This window comes from Pipra filicauda, unplaced genomic scaffold (genome assembly GCF_003945595.2).
Source record: "Pipra filicauda isolate LSUMZ 115617 unplaced genomic scaffold, ASM394559v2 scaffold5_size6683894_pilon, whole genome shotgun sequence".
In the NCBI taxonomy this organism is placed as follows: domain Eukaryota; kingdom Metazoa; phylum Chordata; class Aves; order Passeriformes; family Pipridae; genus Pipra; species Pipra filicauda.
This window is the reverse complement of record NW_024104754.1, coordinates 1,805,601-1,825,894: the sequence shown is the minus strand read 5'-3', so window position 1 is coordinate 1,825,894 and position 20,294 is coordinate 1,805,601. Positions and strand designations below refer to the sequence as shown.

Below are 20,294 nucleotides of genomic sequence, written 5' to 3'. Positions count from 1 at the left end.
ATCTGTTTTAATTCTGCATAAATTCAGTAATCTGGTTTACAGTGCAGTCTTGCAAATAGCTGTCATCACAGCTATAGGGTGGAAGAGGGAGAGGTGATGAGGGGATGTGAGGGACTGGTGTTGTGGAAGGGATACAGGAGGTGCTGAAGCAGGCACTGATGCTGGTGCAAGCTCCTTTCTGCTGAAAGTGTGTCCAGACTGAACTGGTGGTGAAACAAGTATGAGACATGAGAATGATTCCCTTTACCTTAATGGAGTGTTACACCTTAACAGGTATTGTGTGTACATCTTATTGTTAATACTGTAATTCCTGTGGGTCCCTGGCACAGTAAGCCTTTGTTTTGAGAGCTGACACTCTTTCATGTAAAGCTGTGTCAGCTGAATCAAGGTACTGCAGCATATAGTGGAAAAGGCCATTAGTTGAAGTTTGAATTCATTAGCATAGATGTTGCACTTTAGATATTTGGAGGCATTGCCATTTCTTTTTCTGCAGAGAATGCTTATTTGCTAGGGCTTAGAAAAGCATAACACATTTTTACAAATAAATTAAAAATCATTACTTCTAATGCAAATCAATAACAAAATTTTAAATCTGCCTGTGATTTTTAATTTAAAATTCAATGCTAGTAAAATTGAAAGAAATAACATTTCAGTTTACTCAAATCCTATTTTTGTGTGTGTGAATTTTTACTTAAAATCATTTGTTTCAGGATAAAAATTAATCTGGAAGTTTATTTCTCACAAAAAGAGAAAAGAAATAATATATGTTTTCCAAAATAATTCTAGTAACTATCAAGAACAATTATTCAGAAAATATCTGCTACTAGAAATGGTAGGAAAACTTACGTGCTGTGTTTTCAGCAAATGGCAGGCTACAGCATGGTTGTAATACCTGACAGTTTCTGAAAATATATAATTGTCTTTTAATTAGAAGATATTGATCATTATGTGAACATATATATTCTGCAGGGAAATCTGATTGTTGGTAGTATAAAACTAGTACAGTAACACTGTTAATTTAATCGAGGACTTTAATTTCAGAGCAGTTATGTGCAGACAGTTGTGCAACATTTTAAGTTACATTCAGTAAAGTTACTAGTTTGTTACTCACCAATAATTAGCATTTAAATGGATTAATCTTTGTTTGTGTGGTTATGTTTTTTTATTTTTACTGTAGTATGCAAGTGTTGAGAAAGATGGTGAGCATTACATGACCCCAGAAGATTTTGTGCAGAAATATCTAGGACTTCATACAGACCCACATCACAATCCTAAGACAGTGCAGCTGTTGGCTGGAGTGGCAGATCAAACTAAGGATGGGTGAGAATTTTGCTTTCCATTTGAAACTTGTAATGCATTAGTACATGCGTGAGTCGTGAGTTGGATAACTTCATCTTCTAAAATACATTATTGATTTTATTACACTTTAAGCTTATTTAGATAAGTTTTTTTACAAGTACAGTAGACTATAGATTTGGGAAAACTGGGAAAAAAAGGTGGTGTTTAACATGGATTTTTTTTTAAGTTCATATTTGTTTTAGTGACATTTTAATAATACTACAAGTACTGAGGAAGTCAAACTGCAGGGAAGTTCAGCGTAGTATGATTGCCTCGGAAAAGTTCTTTTCTGTGTGTCCGTGTCCATGATTAGATACTGTATAGCGTCTTCAGTACCTGTAATTAAACCTGGAAGTATGGAAGAGCATTCTTATTTCTGTAGTATGCAATTCAAATCAAACCGTTGAGGTCTTTTTTGAAGTGCTGATCTTAGAAAAGTGAAACACGAATGACTCTACTCAGGAAGAAGGTGTTTACCTAATGAAGATGAGGTCACAGCACATAAAGCTTTTCCAGCGCTACTTACAGATGATCCTGCTTGCTGCTAGACAGTTCCCTCAAATCAATTTGCAAAATGTCTGCTCTGCTGAGTACCCCCTAACTCATTTGTCTTCCAAGGAGCCTTTTCTTTTGCTGTGTGTAGGCTTCTAGTTTTGGCCTTGGATTGTAGTAGGATGTATGGACATTGTTGAAGTAAATTGACGAAGTTAAGATGGATCAGAGAAGAGGTCAAGAATGCAGAAGTGAGTGGCTGTTTGGTAGGGAAGAAAATGCTGTTAAAATAGTAAACATTTGTAAATGTATAGATGTAACTTATTTTAAATTGAACTTAAATGTTTTTGTTTTCATGTGTTCTGCTTTAGAATATTTTCTTAATTTGCTTATTGTCTTGAGCAGCTTGCTGCGCAGTATCTGTGCTCTACAAGTGAAATTATATATGCTATATACTTTTTACACTAAATGACAAAAATAGGATCTTCTGTTTGATGTAATGTTACATGATTTTTCTTTTTATAAAGCTACACTACTTTGCTAATACATTTGAATGTGCATATATTTTGTAAATCTAAATAACCTGTCTCTGTTTCCAGTACATGGCTGCAGTTTGTTGCTCTGTTTCGGATTGGAAAGGATATTTTGTATGTATCTGTTGAAATAATAGTCTATTTGATGACTAGTAAACCAACCAGCTTAGTATCTTGTTCCTCTCAAAAAGCTGTTGGTTATCTTTTATGGTGTGCATTTCTTCAGAAAATGTCTTATAAAAGGATCTTTCTTACAGTAAGAAATCAATAATTTGTTTTATTGCTAGAACAGAACTTTGAGGCATCACTTTTTGTTGCGTTCCCTGCAAATTGAATATAAAGGGATTTTTTTTTTTTTTTTTAATCTGGGTAATATTTGAAGTGAGTTAATCAAATATGGATAAGTGTGCTTTATCGGCTTCTGTATGGGAAGACTGGGATTTTTATTGTACACTACCATATAGTCTGCAGTGCAAAATGTTTATCTGCTTGAATACTTGTCTGAAACTTATTTTTCTAAACATTTTAAATATTTCTCCATAATCTGTGTTTCATGTGAAGAATTTGTTATACCCCCATCATCATTGGTTTATTTATTTACTTCTACATTCACATGCTTTCATTTGGGGTGAGTTTTAATATATCAAAATCCAAACACTAATATCTATATAATCTGCATAGAGAGTTTAATCTGTAGCATGAATAATTATTGTAATCTTCAACTGAATTCCAGAATGCATTGCATCTTTCCGAGGACATAAGTTATAACGAAGTCCAAGGAAGCCCTATCCCATACATACATTTGTAAATTAAATGACAGCCCAACGTCATGCAGCAAGTCATTGAGAAGCTTTGGGCTCTCTTACAAGATTTCATTTCTGTATCTACTGTCGTAGTCTCTTAGCCTTGCTTGCTCTTCAAATAAATAGTCGCAGTGTTCTTGGTTGCTTTCATTGTTAATATTTTTTTATGTCTTTTAGGTTTAAGTTTGGCACTTTACAAAAAAAAAAAAAAGGACATTTTGGAACTGGCTCTCTGTAGGCGTGTGTTTAAAAAAAATGTTTTTTTACTTTTTTTCTGATAGTAACCTGATCCTTATTTAACTGTTCCAGAGTACTGTTGCCTTCTCCCGTTACTGCAGTACAAGACTGGTTTGCTTTAGTGGAACTCAGTAAGGCAGTTCATAAAACAAAAGACTGTTCACTTTCAAAATGTTTATTCCTCATTGTTAAAAATGCATGTTCTTAGCAATTAATGCAATGACCTCTAAATCAGAATTTCACCTAAACTTCCTTGTCTGTTGCCTGTTTAATACAGCAGGATTTCACTGACGCTGTAAACATTCCTATGTCTTGAGACTGCTGGCACTGGTTTTGAAATTAGGATAAATACCCTCTCTGAATAATGTACTTATATATATGTGTGCCTAAACCAGTTTCCCAATTATATAAGTCAATTACCATTAGTAGGTATTGCAGTTTTAAAATAAAAGATTTTTTCTCCCTTCAGGCCTTCAAAATTTCACAGTAGTAATTCAAAATTCTTCATTTTAATTGCTTGTTTCTACATACTCTTTTTGTCAGCGTATCATCCTTAAATCTGGAAATACATTCTTGAGCAAAGTTCTGAAGAAAGAGTTGGTATTTCACATAGTGGAGAGTCACAGCAGAGCTATACATAACGTCTAAAAAGCTATGTTGTGTGGGGAAAAATGAACAAAGAGTTGTAGTAGGAAAAAAGGAAAGATAGAGAAGAACTGTAAACACATGGGTTACTTGGTGTGCTTTTGGAGGATAAAAGTAGAGAGGAAATAAGAGGAAAATAAATTTTTTTAAAATGTTACAAATGAAATGAAAGGTGAGTGATTTGATATCGTTCTGGACTCTGTAGTGCAGTGGGTTCACTGGGTGATACTTGAGTAGTGATCGGGTGGGAAGCTCCATCATTCCATTTAATCCAGTTCCTGTTATCTCCCCACTAATGGCTAATGGAGGATCACGGAGGATATCCCTGCTCTTAGACATTGCAAGTTGAATATATGGAAAGGCAATTGAATGTGTCTGTCTCCTTTTGCTGTAGGCACTGTTAAAGTGAGACCTCTGAAGACGTCTTCTTTCAGGTTCAGGCTTCTACGAATGCGTTCTACAGAGATCGCCACTTGATTTTGTCAATTGTAAAGCTTCCTGATTAGGAATTAATTTGTATGTCAGCTTTATGCTTGTATGTGAGGTATATTTTGAAATGATAGTATTTACAATTGTTTTAAAGGATCATCTGTTTCTTTCATCCTAACCCCTTGTTTATCAAGGTCATCCTTCGGATGAAATTGCCTTTGCATCCGAAGAACCATTCTCATATCTCTGATTTTTGTGGCTGAAATGTGACACATTAATACCATGATTCTGTATTTGCCAGATCTTAATTATTTTCAAAATCACTATTTTTTTCTGTATTTCCTGTGTAATATGTATATGCAAGGATGTTAACATAAGTAACCTTTTTTTAAAGTATCTCAATTCTGCTTCTTGTGTACTTTGATAGAGAAAGACTAGATAAAGTAGTGAATAGTGTAGCTTGATTTTCTTCTGTTTTTTTTTCTTTGTAGGGAACAGAATTTATACTTGACTCATTAGCACTAAGCAGTGTTGTGTGAATTAATCACTATAAACTAATGATAGCCTATGAAGAGTACTAAATTCAGATCAATTGTGTACATTTTCTAGGAAAATGCACCATCTACAGTGATATTCTATGTTTTAACAGCATTTACTGAAATAGTAATTTTTTGTTTAATTAAAGAAATGTAATTGAAATTCTTATTGCCATTGATAATTTATTTGATGCTAAAATATATATCCCATCGTTTTTTGTGCCAGCATTATCCTTTATCTTAGCTTAAGGCTTATCTTTCTGCAACTCTTTATGCATGTGGCATTCGGACCCCTTCTAAATATTTTGTTTTTCTGTAAGTCAGAATAAGCTGAGTGCCTCTAGAAAAAGTACTTATTATTATCCTAACAAATTATCTGTGCATTCAAGTCTGAGTTGATATGTAGTGACCACAGGGACTTGGATTTCTCTGCAGTGTTGCAGAGATGATGTGGGAACCTTATCTGGGGCTATCGCTGCTTCCTTATCTTGCACAGAAACAACTTTCCTCATGCATCCTGAGTTGGCTTTTTTCTGTGTAGCAATTGTCTTGCATAAACAACTCAGAATCTTGTGATCTGCTGTTACACCGAAGTCCTTCCCTGCCTTGTCATGTCTAACTGTTCTTGTGTCCAAATGTTCCTACATTCTTTGTTGTCCCCAAGTACATGACTCGGCGGTTCACATTATATTTGAAGTGTAATATTCTTTCCATATGCGTAGTAAAGTTTAACTTTTTCTGACCCTGTTTTTTTTCATGAACGTTAGACATTGTTTTAAGAAAATGTATGTTTTGTAGTATATTCCTGTACTTGAATTAAAATATCTTTTCTTTCTCAGTAGAAATATATATAGTAATACAATGTCAGAGCTGTAGATTTCATGGTAATAGGATTTCTGTGGTTTTATCTCTTAATTTTTAAGTGCTGTGTGCTTACATTTAGAATTACAAAGTAATGAATTATAGGTGTTCAGTGGGAATTGATTATGTTTTGGTTTTGATGGATATGAAGAATTCAGTTGCTTTATAGAGGAAGAAAGTTGCATGAAGGTTAAGTAACTACTTAAATGTAACAAATACTTCAGTTTCTAGAGTCTTAATTATTTTATGTTAGAATTTTATTTTAATATTTGGATCATATAGTTTTCTAGAGTATCAAGTGCAAATGATCATTGTTATTATGAATATTTTTAAAATCTTTGTAACTTCTGTGTTTTCCTTTGTAGGTTAATTTCGTTTCAAGAATTTTTGGCATTTGAATCTGTTTTGTGTACTCCAGATGCAATATTCATTGTTGCTTTTCAGTTATTTGACAGGAATGGCAATGGAGAAGTAACATTTGGTAAGAATACCTAAAGAAAAACAGTTTAAGAAAGTGATTAAAATAGTATCAGTCATAATAATGGTTCCTGACCACAGGTGCATAGAAATGTATATTGTGCAGTACTGTACTGTTTTCCTAAGAGTTTGCATGAGTAGAACTTTTTCAAGTGATACAAGCTTAAGAAGTACACAGAAACAAAATATGTTCTGCTCTGTCATCTTGAATCAAGAGTTTTCATTTTCCTGAGGTAGTTTATACAATGATGTTTTGCTCAGTGTCATCCTAAGTGAAATTTTATGTCCTGGACTTTAAACTGCTTCAGCAATGGGGGAGTTTTAAAATACATTCTGGATCTCCACATATCTTTGAAGAATTGTCATTAGATACAGTAAGAGCTCAATATAGAAATTAAAATCTTTTGATTTCCTAGGTTAGTGTTCCTTTTCTTGAGGAGCAAATATTTAATGGTATGAGTGTAACTTACAACTAGATCATATATTTGAAAAACTAGGAAGAAAATAATGGCCTTCAGTTTTGTTACCTTTTTTTCCCCTAATCACATAAATTAGTGATCAGACGAAATTCTTTAGGCCAACTATACTGCTTTATGATATTGCTAAATAACTGTTATTAACATTGCAGTTTAAGGAGGAGTAGGCTTTATTTTTAAAACTTCATGTTTATGAAAATTAGATAAATCAATGGTAAGAATTTTAATAAAATGGATTGAGAATTAAATGTTATTTCTATCCAAAAGAATAAAGCTCTTAATAAAGAAAATACAAACTATGCTTGGATTTGTAACCACTTGCTGTTTGTACTATTTCATTCGTATGAAAAGTGTTTCAACTTGTTGAAAAAAATGCAAGGGTCGTTTTATGGAAACAAACTGCTTGACTTACGATGTCTGTTAAATTACATCGTTAACTGAAGAGTCAAATACTAAGCAATTGGGATACACAACATCTTGAAAAGAAAATATTTTAGAATTTACGTAAAGATGAAGTCAGTAAATGCAGTCATTATGGATTGGAGAAACTACTGCAATCAGTGTGACCACGTTAATGATGGTGTATTTAATAGTCTCACAAAACAGGGATTTGAACTTCGCAGCTCTCATGAGCACACTTGAAATTGCTGGTTCCGTAAATGAACAAAATTGTATACATTTCAATTTATACAGATTGCTCAGTCAGACTGAGGATTGTTATTTTTATGAGTGTGTAATTAAATTAAAGTCTAAAAGAACAACACAAACAAGAAAAATTGTAAAACAGAAAATTACATGTTTTTTCTATATCTTGCTGAATTTTTTTTATAGGGCTGATAAATCTTGAATAGGAAATTCCTTAGGGAACTTAAAATTTACTGTTGGTTTCTTGTTTTTTTACAAAATTAATTATATTGCAGTTATTACTATATGTTGCAACATAACATAGTACATATTTTTTGTGCTACAGTTCCCACATTTGCTGCTGCTTTTTTGCCTTTTTTAATTCTTGTTTGTAACATGGGCTGTTTACTTCATATGCATAACATACAAATTAATACATGTGTGAAAAATGGCAATGGTGATATGTGACATTCAGAATTTGGTAACCCTTCAGTCAATTTCCAAGTCAGTCTTCTGGCCTTTAGAGGCTGTTTTATGAATGAGTCCTGCACTCTTTCGTTTTCATAGCACATAAACAGAAAGACACAGAGTTTAGTTCCATGTGGAAACAGGACAATATAGAAAAATAAGTCTTAAAGTTAAAAGTTTTAGTAAATTATCAGAAATGTACTGAAATGGAATAAGTTTAGACGGTGTGAGAATTGCTGTCAGACAAGTCAAGTCTGTTACAGGCTGTGTAATGTGTCCAAGTCTGCAGGTAAACCATGTTGGTTATGGGAGCAAACACCAGTCAAGATTTTCTAGCTCAGATGAAATGCTCTGTGGATGTGATTGCATTGATGCCAAAGCTAACTCAAACCAGTAAGTCTTGCCAGAAGCAACATGGATTTACTGAGGTTTTCCTACACTGTGCATCTGGAGCAAGGGACAGAATTAACTTGGATCTGTCTGTTAGACCAGTAACTTGAACCCAACACTGGCCTTGTGTGAGATAATGCATTTTCAAAAAATATTCTCGTCTACTCAAATTTTCAGTTATCCAGAGAAAGTTAAGTATACTTGTTGAATTTTAGAACTGGCTCTGTACTTGAAAGCAATTTGGTCTAGTTGGGTTCACACCTGCTATTTAAGATTTATTTACTGACATGATTTTGGACCATACTAAAGCACGTTAGCATTTTACAGTCCTCTTGAGCCTCAGTCTGCCACTTGTCTCTTAAAACGTTGAGCTTCCAACTCTCCCATGATGAAACTATTAATTAAATTGTATTACAGAAGAACTATCTTAGAAGAGGAGCAAGAGTTTATGATTCTTTAGAAACTGTTTTATATAAATACTTGTCAGCTATGCAATGCTAATCGAAGTACTTGTCTGTGCAATATCATATGTTAGTTGGAATTGTTGCAACATGAAGCCTTCTGTCACTTTAATATCATCTGCTTTCTTAATGCTTTGGGACAGTTTTCCAGGAGTTTTGGACATCCAGAAACCCTGTATGAATGACTTCTATAAATATGCAGTTAGTATTCTGCAGCATTTGTATGGCAGGTTCATTGCAACAAGAAGTTGTACCTACTTAGTATGAGCAAACTGCACAGCGTGCTTAGTACACTGGATTTGCTGTCAGCCTGGTGAATAAAAAGCAGTAAAATGACTATTTTAATAACCCAGTGATACAACTGATAGTGTAGTTTGTTACTTTTTAATTCATGTAGAAATAGAGAAATAGCATGTATTTTCCTGATCAAGTGATTCTACATCTTCATAAATGCTTCCTAGGTGAATATTTTATGCAAAATGTGTTGCTGATGAGCCCTTACAATACTACATTAACCATAAAATATTTAAAAGGTAACAGCTAAAGCTGATGAAGAAAAGTGATTTTTTTCTCATGCGTTATTTTCTTGTTACGGGTTTCTGTCTGTAGCCAGAGAAAACTGACAAGTGCTTTGCTCTTTTGCTCATGGGGTGTTACTGACTAAGCTGCTTCTTGAGTGAAATATTTGAAAACACTCTGTAAAATTTATACTGTTTTACTAAGGAATATTATCTCTCTTCTGTGCAGGTCTTTTGACCTGAATTCAGGTTAAAGCACACCTGAATTTGCTCAGGTTATTTGTGTTTTTCCAGTGTTGAAGCAGATAATCCTTACTATGGCTAAAAGATGAAGTCTGTGACTATGACTGAAACTTCTCTGAAAAACAGGTTGTCTAACTGGAAGTAAAAGGATTCTTTGTAATTTATCTCTTTGGCACACGATACAATGATCTGGACTGCATCAGTTTTTCAAGGCTTTTCCCAGCTGTTCTTCCTTGTAGACTCATCACAAAGAAAGCCATTCTCTGATAAACTGGAGAATTTCAGAGATGCTTTTTTAGTTAAATACACATGCAGATACAGATAGAAAGATAGAGCTGAAATATGTTCGTGATTCTTGTGCACTCAGAATTATTTTGGAGATAATTGGAGAATATTTATGGAACTGAACATAAGGCTTTTAAAAACATCCTGCAGCTCAAAATCTAATTACAAATATCTTGCAGAGTATAATAGCTGTCTTCTTCAAAAGTATTGGGGAGGAGGAAAGCAATCAGATGCCTAGTAATGCAACTATTTGAAAATTATATGATATTGGTGAACTGAAATAATAAACATCAGTTTAATAGTTTCAGAAGTTGGGTGTACAGTGATACCGAACTCTTGCCCATCTATTTTCTTAAACCAGTTTTAATCTGGGAGAGAAAGTTCAGGATTCCCCTAATCAGGACATAGAGTTTGAGAACACTGGAAGAAGATGAGCGAGAAGAACAAGAGAAAGGAGTTGAATATATGTTGTTATTAGTGCTTTGTTTTTGAGCATCAGGAAACATGGATCACTCCTAGTGCTCACTTCTCCACCGTTTCTGAAAGGGCAGTTGGATTGAAAATGCTAGGATTTGGATTTAATTGTAAAAGTTCTGTGTTCTAAAATATTATTTGCAACCATAAAGGCTGGAAACCTTTTATAATGTAAACAGAAAAATACAATCACATGTCTTCAGAGCTGAGGATATAAGAAAAACACTGTGTTTTTATTAAGTGTGCTGTAAACCAGAACTGCTATTTTTTTGGCCTCCTGGTAGCTGTTAGTTGCCTGTTTTCAAGGTGTCTTTTACTTAACACATGCAGATACTGTAGGAAACACCACTTCCTTTTGTCTTTTTTTTTTTTTGGTATGATCTTTTCAGGCTTAAACCACAGTTTTAAATACATGTGAACAATGCAGGGTGGCAACTCCATAATAATACTAAGTTCAAAACCATAGTTCAACAACAGGGAAACAGAAAAGGAATTTTTTGTTAAGGCTGTCATTAATCTTAACTTTAAATAGAATCACTAATCCTTTTAAAATAAAAGTAGAAATACTATGTAGCTATTTCTAATTTGGCTTTCTCATGTCAAAGTAATTATTGTATTACTTACATTTGGATCACTTTTAATATACTTCTGTGACATCAGGTGCTACAAAAAAGTCTTTCTGCATTTAACTGTGGTTCTTTATTTTAGGCTTCAAAGTGAAAATATGCTATTTGCAGAAATAATGAAAACTAGCAACATAAATGTTAAAATGCATTATGTGCATTTGATCTGAAATATCTACAAATGGGACAGTAGATTACTGAGTAGACAGAAGAAACTGCAAAACAACCCTGATAAACAACAAACTTTTAGTATGCTTTTGCTGCTACTTAAGACTTGCCACTTTTATATTTTTGTGTCCCTAACAAGCATGATTGATGTTTCATCACTGGTGAGAAGCAATGGCAAACTGTTAACACGTTGTTGGCACTGGAATTGTGTGAGGTTTCCAGTCTGCTTCTTAGGGAGCTGCTAAGTCAAAATAAATAATAGGTACTACCTCAAGGTTTACTTGGAGTACTGAGCTCATCCTTACAGTGGACCACCAACAAGACGTCATAGTGTTTATAATTTAAAGAATTCTTTCTCCTTATATGATATGGAGTATTGCCTAGAAACTTTGTTTTTCTCCTATCATTTTTCTGAGCCTGATAGGTAAGAATGTTTGATGGAGGTTGAGCTAGCCATGTGTATACTGCCTGCAGATAGCTGCTCCAGGCATCTATAATTTGTTTAAAATGATTGGGTGGGGAAATTCTGCAGCAATCTTGTGAGAATGTGTGTCGCCTTGGAGGTAATGTACTAGTGCACTAGAGTAGTAGGTTTATTGTTCCTGGCGCTGATGGTAAGTTGAGTGTGTCATCAGGCTGCTGACTTGTATGCCCATCTGAGAAGAAAATGTGCTCCTGTAAGCCTGGAAAGAAAGTTATCAGCTCAGTAGGAAAGAATTCCACTGTGGAAAGGTGAGCAAAGAGTAGAAGACATTAGTAAATGAGCAGCATGTATTGACAGAGATGATGAATGCGTTCTGTAAAATGTCATACTAAAATGAAAGGCTTTAAAAGTGATTTGCTGTTTGCCCCCTGCAGAATAGCTCTGTTGGAAATTTGAAACATTTGTAGTTTATCTTAATTTAGAAATGTTACTAGGTTTCTGAGGGAGATAAAAAACACGGGCAAACCCGGCATCTGTACCTTAAGGTTACCTGTTTTCTTTGTTGTCAGTGCTTTGCTACTACTGTGGGGGAAAAAAATAATTAAAAATTAAACATTTCTTCATAATTCAGAGTGGTGAAAATGCAGGTGATGATCACATTATGTATTATTTCTGAAATGTGATTGTCTGTTTGCTGCTTCTCATCACACAAGTTGTTAACTGTGGTGATGGCTATTTCCTTTAGTATAAGAGAATAGCCAGCAAAATTGGATTAAAAAGGTATTCTTGATATATCGTGAAGAAAGCACCCATACTCTTGGGTAGACATAGTAAATTTTAGCACCTGTTGAGAGGTGTTTGAGAATCTCAGATGGCTTTGGAAGATTGCATTTAGTGTTTCTGTGGTTTTAACTGTGAGTGTGATGTGGCACTGGCACAGGTTGCCCAGAGAAGCTGTGGCTACCCCATGCCTGGAGGTGCTCAAGACCAGGCTGGACGGGGCTTTGAGCAATGTGATCTAGTGAAAGGTGTCCTGGTGGAGGGGGTGGAACTATGTAATCTTTCAGGTCCCTTCCAACCTAAACCACTCTATGATTCTATGACACAATTTTGCCTCTGTACTCCAAGTGTTTCATAAACAATGCCAACATGGAATTGATTAAGCATTAGATACAAGAGCGTATCTTTAAACCCAGACTACTATAGTACGTGCAGTATATGTTACTGGGTGTGAATGCCTGTGGAAGAGAAATGGATAAGGCACCCAAATTTTCAGAGAAGCAACAGGCTAATCTGGAGACCATTTATTAAAACTAGTTAGCCACTTCTGGAATTCTTCAATACGCTCAACTATTGAATATAAATTTATTAATTTAACTTATTTTTATGTGCTGAAGAATCTTGACTTGTGATACACTGATGACTAGTTATAAATGTTTTTATGAAGATAATAGTTTAAGATTCTTGGTTGTTTAAGTAGTACACAATTACATGCTGGAGTGAGAGTTATGAAAACACTAGGGGCTTGAGTCTCATTAAAAGTAAGTGAAAGGTCTGTCTCTATGAACATGGATGGATAAGAAATGTTTTAAGAAAAAAGACCTTTCTTTTTTAACCTTTGTCTAAGGTTAAAAGAAGCAATTATCGGAAACAAGTGAAAATATAATTTAAATTCTCTGGCTGCTTCAGCACATTCTTTCCTAAGTTTTCATTAGGGGAATTTGGTGTTTATTAGAAATCAGTTATACAGACATGTAGGTAGTTGCCGCTTGGCACCCTCTTTGTACATTAGTAGCCAAGCCAACAGAGCCAGTGAAGGAGGCCTGTCTTCTTCACTGCCCACAGTTCAGTGCTGTTTTGCAGACTCCACTGCTGAGTGAGCTGCACTGACCTCATTGTGCCTGTAGTACATGCAGACTCCAGGTAGCTTGGTCAGAAGCTGCAGTGAATTAGTGGCAGGTGGGGAATTTGAATTTACAGATCTTGGTTCGTTGATAAATAAAATAGTTTAGCACTGTGTATTTGGTGCTTTATCTTTCTTTTTCTTAACCCTCACCTTGCACATTCATACTGGTGAGTAGGTATGAGTGGACAGTTACAAGTAGTCAGAATAGTTTTTTAGGTTTCTTGTTTACTCTAACAACTCCTTTTGCCTACCTTGCAGTGGAAACTGGTTTTAATTGTAGGTTTTTGACTATACTCTGTGTTTGACCTTTAAGTAAGGGTTATATTACAGTTAAACCACTAGCCACAGTCTGCCTTTGAATATGTAATCTCAGTCTAACTGCAAAGCAGATAATCTAGCCCAGGAATCCTACTTTGTATGTGCCTCTACTGAGACACCTATATTTTGGACATTTACCTTCCTTTTCTCACTGAAAACATAAAACCATATAGTGGTTTGCCTAGATTTGATCTAGAACTAGTAGAAGGGCTATTGAATTGAAACAATGAGTGAATCAAGTAGTCTTTTAGCTTAGAGAAAGCAGTAGATTTGCTCCAAACAAATAGCTCTTGATAGAGTTGTCAGATGATAATTAAAGATCTTGTCGCATTTGGTCTTTTAGCATAACTGTTTAAACATATAAAAGTTGTGGTTTCAGCTAAAATATTTTGTACTTTGCTTTAAATTTAAGCTGTATACCACATTTTTTTTGGTTGTCATCAGGTTCTGGGTTGATAAAAACAAACCGTTTCAGGTACTATGAGGTAAATTTTGAAAAGTGTTCATATGATATGGGTAGATGTCCAGTTATACAGTTTATGTGGTTGGATAATCTGCACAAAAAGCAGGCTTGTTTGCAGCATGGCAATGCTGTGTATGAATAATGCACGCTGTTTTTCAGATGAGGTTTTTGACTAAATTCAGATAATATGTTTAGCATTGGCATTTCAGTTGTACAGTATACATGTGGAGAATTCCATAATCTGAAATAAGAGGTTTTTTCTTTACTTCATTTAAAAGAGGACATCTCTATCTTCACTTATCTTAAAACATTTTAATAACTGAGACTATCAATTATGTTTTATAGGATTTGATTTTTGTGCTAAGGCCTTATCAAAAGCATCTAATAACGTGCTTTCTGCTGAGTTAATGATACGTTTTAGATGTCATTTCTTATACCTATCTTCAATAGCCATATTCAGACAGTGTGATTGTAATAATGAAGTTTCAATCAAACCATACTTAGTATGACAAATATTGCCTGAGACTGTAATGCAGGTATTCGTGCTCTTGATAAAGGGCCTAATTTGACTCCTGGCAGAGGCAGAGAACCACTATTGATTTTTATATCAGAATGCAAAATAGCTCTTATTTGTCATGTATGAGAGAAATTGCTTCTTAATTAAAACGAAATAAAACACTCACTCCAAGGTTTTATGCAGTAATACAAAAAGTATCACGTTGTGTCTCAAATATGTTCTTATAGGTCTGTAAAGGTTCAGTTAGCAATTATTCTTAACAAGCTAAAACACTTCTTAAACAGCTGCTGAAATCATCATTTGTTTGTATCCTTCCTGGAATGTTTGTAGATTTATTGTACCCCGAGGCTCACTTGTTGTTTTTCCCTCCCCCAAAGCAAATGTCAAAGAAATATTTGAACAAACTCTTACTCATCTTCATATCCCCTTCAACTGGGACTGTGAGTTCATTCGACTGCATTTTGGACATAACAGGAAGAAGCATCTTAACTATTCAGAGTTCACTCAGTTTCTTCAGGTCAGTTATTAACCTTCTTCGAAAGTAGAACTGAAACTCATTTCACTTCTATTAATACACTAATACCATTATAAATTTTGAGCTTATTCTGCCTTATCTGATACTAATCCTGACAGTTATGATGAACTGTTATTTCTCCATTGTAAGCAGTGTGTACTCATTGTGCTTTAACTTGCATACCATACTTTCAAAGAATAGGACTAAACATACTGTTTACGGAATTAACAATTTTACTGATTGTTGTTAACACTGGTTTGAGGGTCTACTTTTTCTGTCATAGGAGTTTAATAGCAAAACTAACCTCTACCAGAGAAACTTAGCATCCTTAATATAGCTAGTTGTTATCAACCGTATAACTTCCCATATAGAGGTTTTAGCTTCTGTAACATTTCTTTTAGTTTTATAAACATTATCCTAATACTTTTCTTCACTCACTGGCATGCATGCTACCGCACGTATATTGGGAGTTAAGTCTTAAATGCAGCCAACTTTGCAGGAGGTAAATCTGATTTCCTGAGATGTTGCTGAAATGTCCTCTAGGAATTGGGCTTTAAAGGATTTCACTTGTTGAACTGCACCTTGTGCTAAGCCAAAAAGTTAACAGTTAAAACATTATGAATTGAACATTATACTAGAAAGAAATAATGATGTCAGTTATAAAGGATAGAGAAAGAGGAAAGTAGGAGGAATTTACATTATAATTCGTGGAAAAGGAGTTGACGGAATTGTAGGTAATTGCACTGAATCCCATAAATTAACATACAATGGATATACTCATGATATAATTTTCTGTCTAGTAGACATGAAGAAAAATAGATCATGCACTTCCAGAGCTGGTCTTTGGCACAAAAAAAGTTTTGTATGTACTGTCTTAAAAGTAAGGAGTGATAATGTGCTTTGACATCTGCAGTTACTGTCCAGGATAAAAATAGGTATCACAGAATAGTTTGGGTTGGAAGGGGCCTTTAAAGGTCATCTAGTCCACCCCTGCCTGCAATGTGCAGGGACATCTTCAACTAGATCAGGTTGCACATAGCTCTGTTCAACCTGACCTTGAGTGTTTCTAGGAATGGGGCACCTACCACCTCTCTGGGCAGCCTGTTCCAGTATTTTACCCTCATCATAGAGAACGTCATTCTTACATCTGATCTGAATCTACCCTTTTTTTAGTTTAAAACCATTACCCCTTGCCCTACCACAATGAGCCCTAAAAAGTGTGTCCCCATCTTTCTTATAAACCCTCTTTTAAGTATTGAAAGGCCATAGTAAGATCTTCCAGGATCCTTCTGTTTTCATCTGTCCAGGCTGAACAGTCCCAGCTCTCTCAGCCCTTTCTCATAGGGTAGGTGCTCCAGCCCTCTGTCATTTTTGTGGCCCTCCGCTGGACCTGCTCCAACAAGTCCATGTCTTTCCTATACTGAGATGTGTCTTGATCTAGAGCAGACTCTAGAAAAACATACCTAACTGTAGGAACTGAAGTCTGTATTGAGGTACTGGAGTTTAGCACAGTTCTTTCAAGGCTGCAGTATAACCTGATACTTTGAAGTAACAAACTGTGTCCCATGTTTGACACTACATATTTTAAGTGATCCCAGGCACAAATCTGGGACATGAGTGCAGAAATGAGCCCCCGGATTATTAGTGAGAAGAACCCTTTTGTTGGGAACTCAGAGCAAAGTGATAAATATCTGTTCTGGTTTTATGTTTATTGTTCCAAGATACTGCCATGTAAGATAAAGTAACCTCTTACTGTCATCATATAATAAAAACCCTTAGTAGAGAAGGCTAGTATGGGTTGCAGTAATTTCAATATGTACACAAATTGGATATTGTTACCCCTTCTTTTAGATCAGGTGGTTTTTCTCATTTGGTTTAATGGCATCTTTTGGGGTTTGGGACTTGGATCAGAGCACATTTGTTGCACCCTGATCTAGAAAACCTTGATCATGAGTTTATGAGAGTTGAGAAATTACTGCAAAGGTGATATAAGCCAGATGGTTTGCCCTCTTCTTACTGTCTGTCAGAACATGGTTATTATTTTAGCAGCTTCTAGAGATCTGAATGACAGCTGAATGTGCTTTTATTGTTTGCTTGAATAGAAGGAAACAACTTTTTCTGGACATAGAATTTACAACCATCATTATTATCTTGAGGTTAGGTTACCACAGTGTGCTTTGTATGAAGGTTTTTACAGTTCGTATAGGAGTTTTAAATTGCCTGAAATGAATGACCATTTCTGACATTATGGAAGATAGCTGTTTGGGGCAATCCAAATCTATATTATATAATTTTCACTGTCCTCCTGTTTATTTTCAAGTACTTTTCAATGAGTTAGTTTATAATAGCCCAGTCATATCTCATCTTGGATGTGTAAGAGATCAGCTCACTTTGAGTCTTTAAGATCAATACCAGAAGTTTCTCTAGCAGTATTTGATAAAGAAATAGATAGCAGACAGGAGAAGGGTATATGAAGTTTATTTCTCAAATCATTTAATGAAGGTGCATGTTTCCTTAAAGTTGAATTGAGGCTTTTCTTTGAGAGAGGAATGATCTGTGGATAGAATCAGTATGCAGACTTCTTGTTTTAGTTGAGCTAGTCTTGAAGTTTAAACTGTACTTGTGCTGTGGTCTATGTGCACAGACCTATTGGAGCATAAGATTGTGAAGTTAGCTAGAGTTTTGTGAACAGTGAGTTACAGAATTTGTTTCTAATCTGCTGTCTCTGAATATCCATTCTAGGAGCTACAGTCAGAACATGCAAGACAAGCCTTTGCTCTGAAGGACAAAAACAAAACTGGTCTGATAACTGGGCTGGACTTCAATGAGATCATGGTTACCATTCGCTCACATATGCTAACTCCATTTGTGGAAGAAAATTTAGTTTCTGTAAGTGTAAAAAAAAGGGCCTTGAGTTCAGTGGTTTTTAGCTGTAATGCTTTAAGATGGTCCTGCTTCTCTCTCACTTTGTCATCTACCTGCTTGTCACTGCCTTGGTGCTAGAGATTATAAGCTTCATAATAGAGTGGTCAGGGTGAAACATGGCAGCATTCCTTGGCTGCAGTAGTGAATAGGTTGGCAGTCTGGTTTACATGTTTGAAGTGCCATTGGAAGCAGTTTGAGTTAGTCTACTGTACTTTCCACTAGAGCAGGGCAGACTTTGCTTGGCAAAGAAAGAATTGCAGAATTGTAGAACCATTTAGGTTGGAAGAAACCCTTAAAATCACCAAGTCCCATGGAATTAATTTAGAACAAAAGGATTCAATTTTTATATTTGAATATATGACAAATCTCAGGAACTGGAGACTACTTACAGTTTTGTGCTTTTATATACTCTTGCATTCTTTTCTTTTTCAGATCAGAATTTGGAAAATCAGTATGTAGATTCTAGAGGTAGAATGGTTACGACTGTGATAGTTTGGCAAGATCTGTAGGTAAAGTAATGACGTACAAGTTATAAACTTAAATAGCATGAACATTATATAAGAATGAAATTTAGATAAAAGATAAAGTAATTACTTTTATCTTACTATCTTACCTATAAATCTTGCCTTGCCTTACTAATAAGGCATATTGTCTTCCATAGAATGTAGAGTATCTACTAATTTTAGACTTTGAAGTAGATGGTCATTGATGTATGTGATGCAGCAGTCAGTTAGTATCCTTATCTAAAGTAGCATTTGCATGCATTTTTCTTGTAGAAAATTACTCAGTGACACATTTAGTGGGTCTATCAGATATATTGAACAATAGTCTACTTACATGATTATTTCCTAATTGTTTCCTGATGTTCAGTTTTTACTACAAAAATAGTATCCTGTCTAATAATTCTCCTCTCATGTTTCCATTAAAAATATCTTGAAATTACAGGAGTAGAAGGATAACTTTAATTCTTTCATAATTTGCTCAAATGGATGTTTCTATAATTTGTAATTAGATGTTGTAGAAGGGCTTAAGGCACTTAACTGCATTCATTTCATTTTTAAAGGTAGCTGGTGGAACTGTTTCTCATCAGGTCAGCTTCTCCTTTTTCAATGCATTTAATGCCCTTTTGAATAACATGGATCTTGTTAGGAAGATATACAGTAATATAGCAGGTACAAGAAGAGATATTGAAGTCACAAAAGGTAAAGTATATTTCCTACATTTCATTAATTTTTTAATTCTGTCAATTTTGTAATCTGGTTATGGTTAAGGCAAGTCAGAAGCTGCAATGTTATGCAAGGTTAGGGCTTCTGTAAAAGTGGTTTTTTTAACTGTGAGTGATTTTCATCCTCATAGGTTAGTAAGTATTTTCAGTTAGCTCATTAAAGAGAAGATTCTGGCAGAAGTTGTGTTGCCCTTATTAGTTTAAATGGGTAACTGCAAGTCAGAATATTATTATATATATCTCATTGAAAGAGATGCATTGTGGCTTAGAGATAGAAAGATCCTGGAGAATGTGGTAAAATGGATTAAGTTTTAAGATCCATCATGAGTAATCTCTGCGTTGTTTTATCTCTAGTTACTTTATTTATTATTAAATCTTTTTTTAGAAAAATGGTATGAATTTATAACCTCATAAGTGCTTACTCGCCTGAGTGGTTTTATATACTGTTTATGCCTGTTAGTACATGGCAAATCCCTGTGCATGTGAAAGGTTGCCATATCTAAGTCTCGCCACAGGCACGAGCGGATTGCTTCTGTAGTCATTTTATGGTAGAATTTATCACCAATTTTATTACCTGTATGGATGACACCAGTCAAATCATTGTGTGGTAAAAACATGCCAAATTATTTTTTTCTTTTTCCTCTTTGTTTGGCTTATATTCCTGTGCTCTGTATAGGAAAGCATAAAATTCCTGTTTTCATCCTCCAAATTGTGCTAACAAATTGCCTAGCGATGTTTTTTGGTACAGATGCATGAATACATCTTGTTTGGGTTTGTGCCGAGAGAAAAGGCTGCTGTGTTTTCACTGCTCAGACTTGTTAATTTGGCTGGATGAATACCCAAGCTTGGAGTCATTCAGAACTAGAAGAGGAAGAAGTCTGGACAGGATGGCAGTAGATGAGTCAGTTGCCCTTAATGCTG

At 34.9% G+C, this 20,294-nt stretch overlaps 1 protein-coding gene across 2 annotated transcripts in view; it reads left to right on the top strand.

Moving 5' to 3' along the window:
- SLC25A12 (solute carrier family 25 member 12) overlaps positions 1-20,294 on the top strand; it is a 45,723-nt gene that overhangs the window by 3,692 nt on the left and 21,737 nt on the right. Inside the window, exons 3-7 of one of the 2 annotated variants that reach the window (XM_027733665.2) lie at positions 1,178-1,320; positions 6,240-6,355; positions 15,087-15,226; positions 17,966-18,112; positions 19,212-19,350. In XM_027733665.2, coding sequence (XP_027589466.1) covers positions 1,178-1,320; positions 6,240-6,355; positions 15,087-15,226; positions 17,966-18,112; positions 19,212-19,350 — 685 coding nt within the window. Of the gene's footprint in view, positions 1-1,177; positions 1,321-6,239; positions 6,356-15,086; positions 15,227-17,965; positions 18,113-19,211; positions 19,351-20,294 lie in introns of those variants that run through there. The other variant, XM_027733667.2, reaches the window with a different exon arrangement.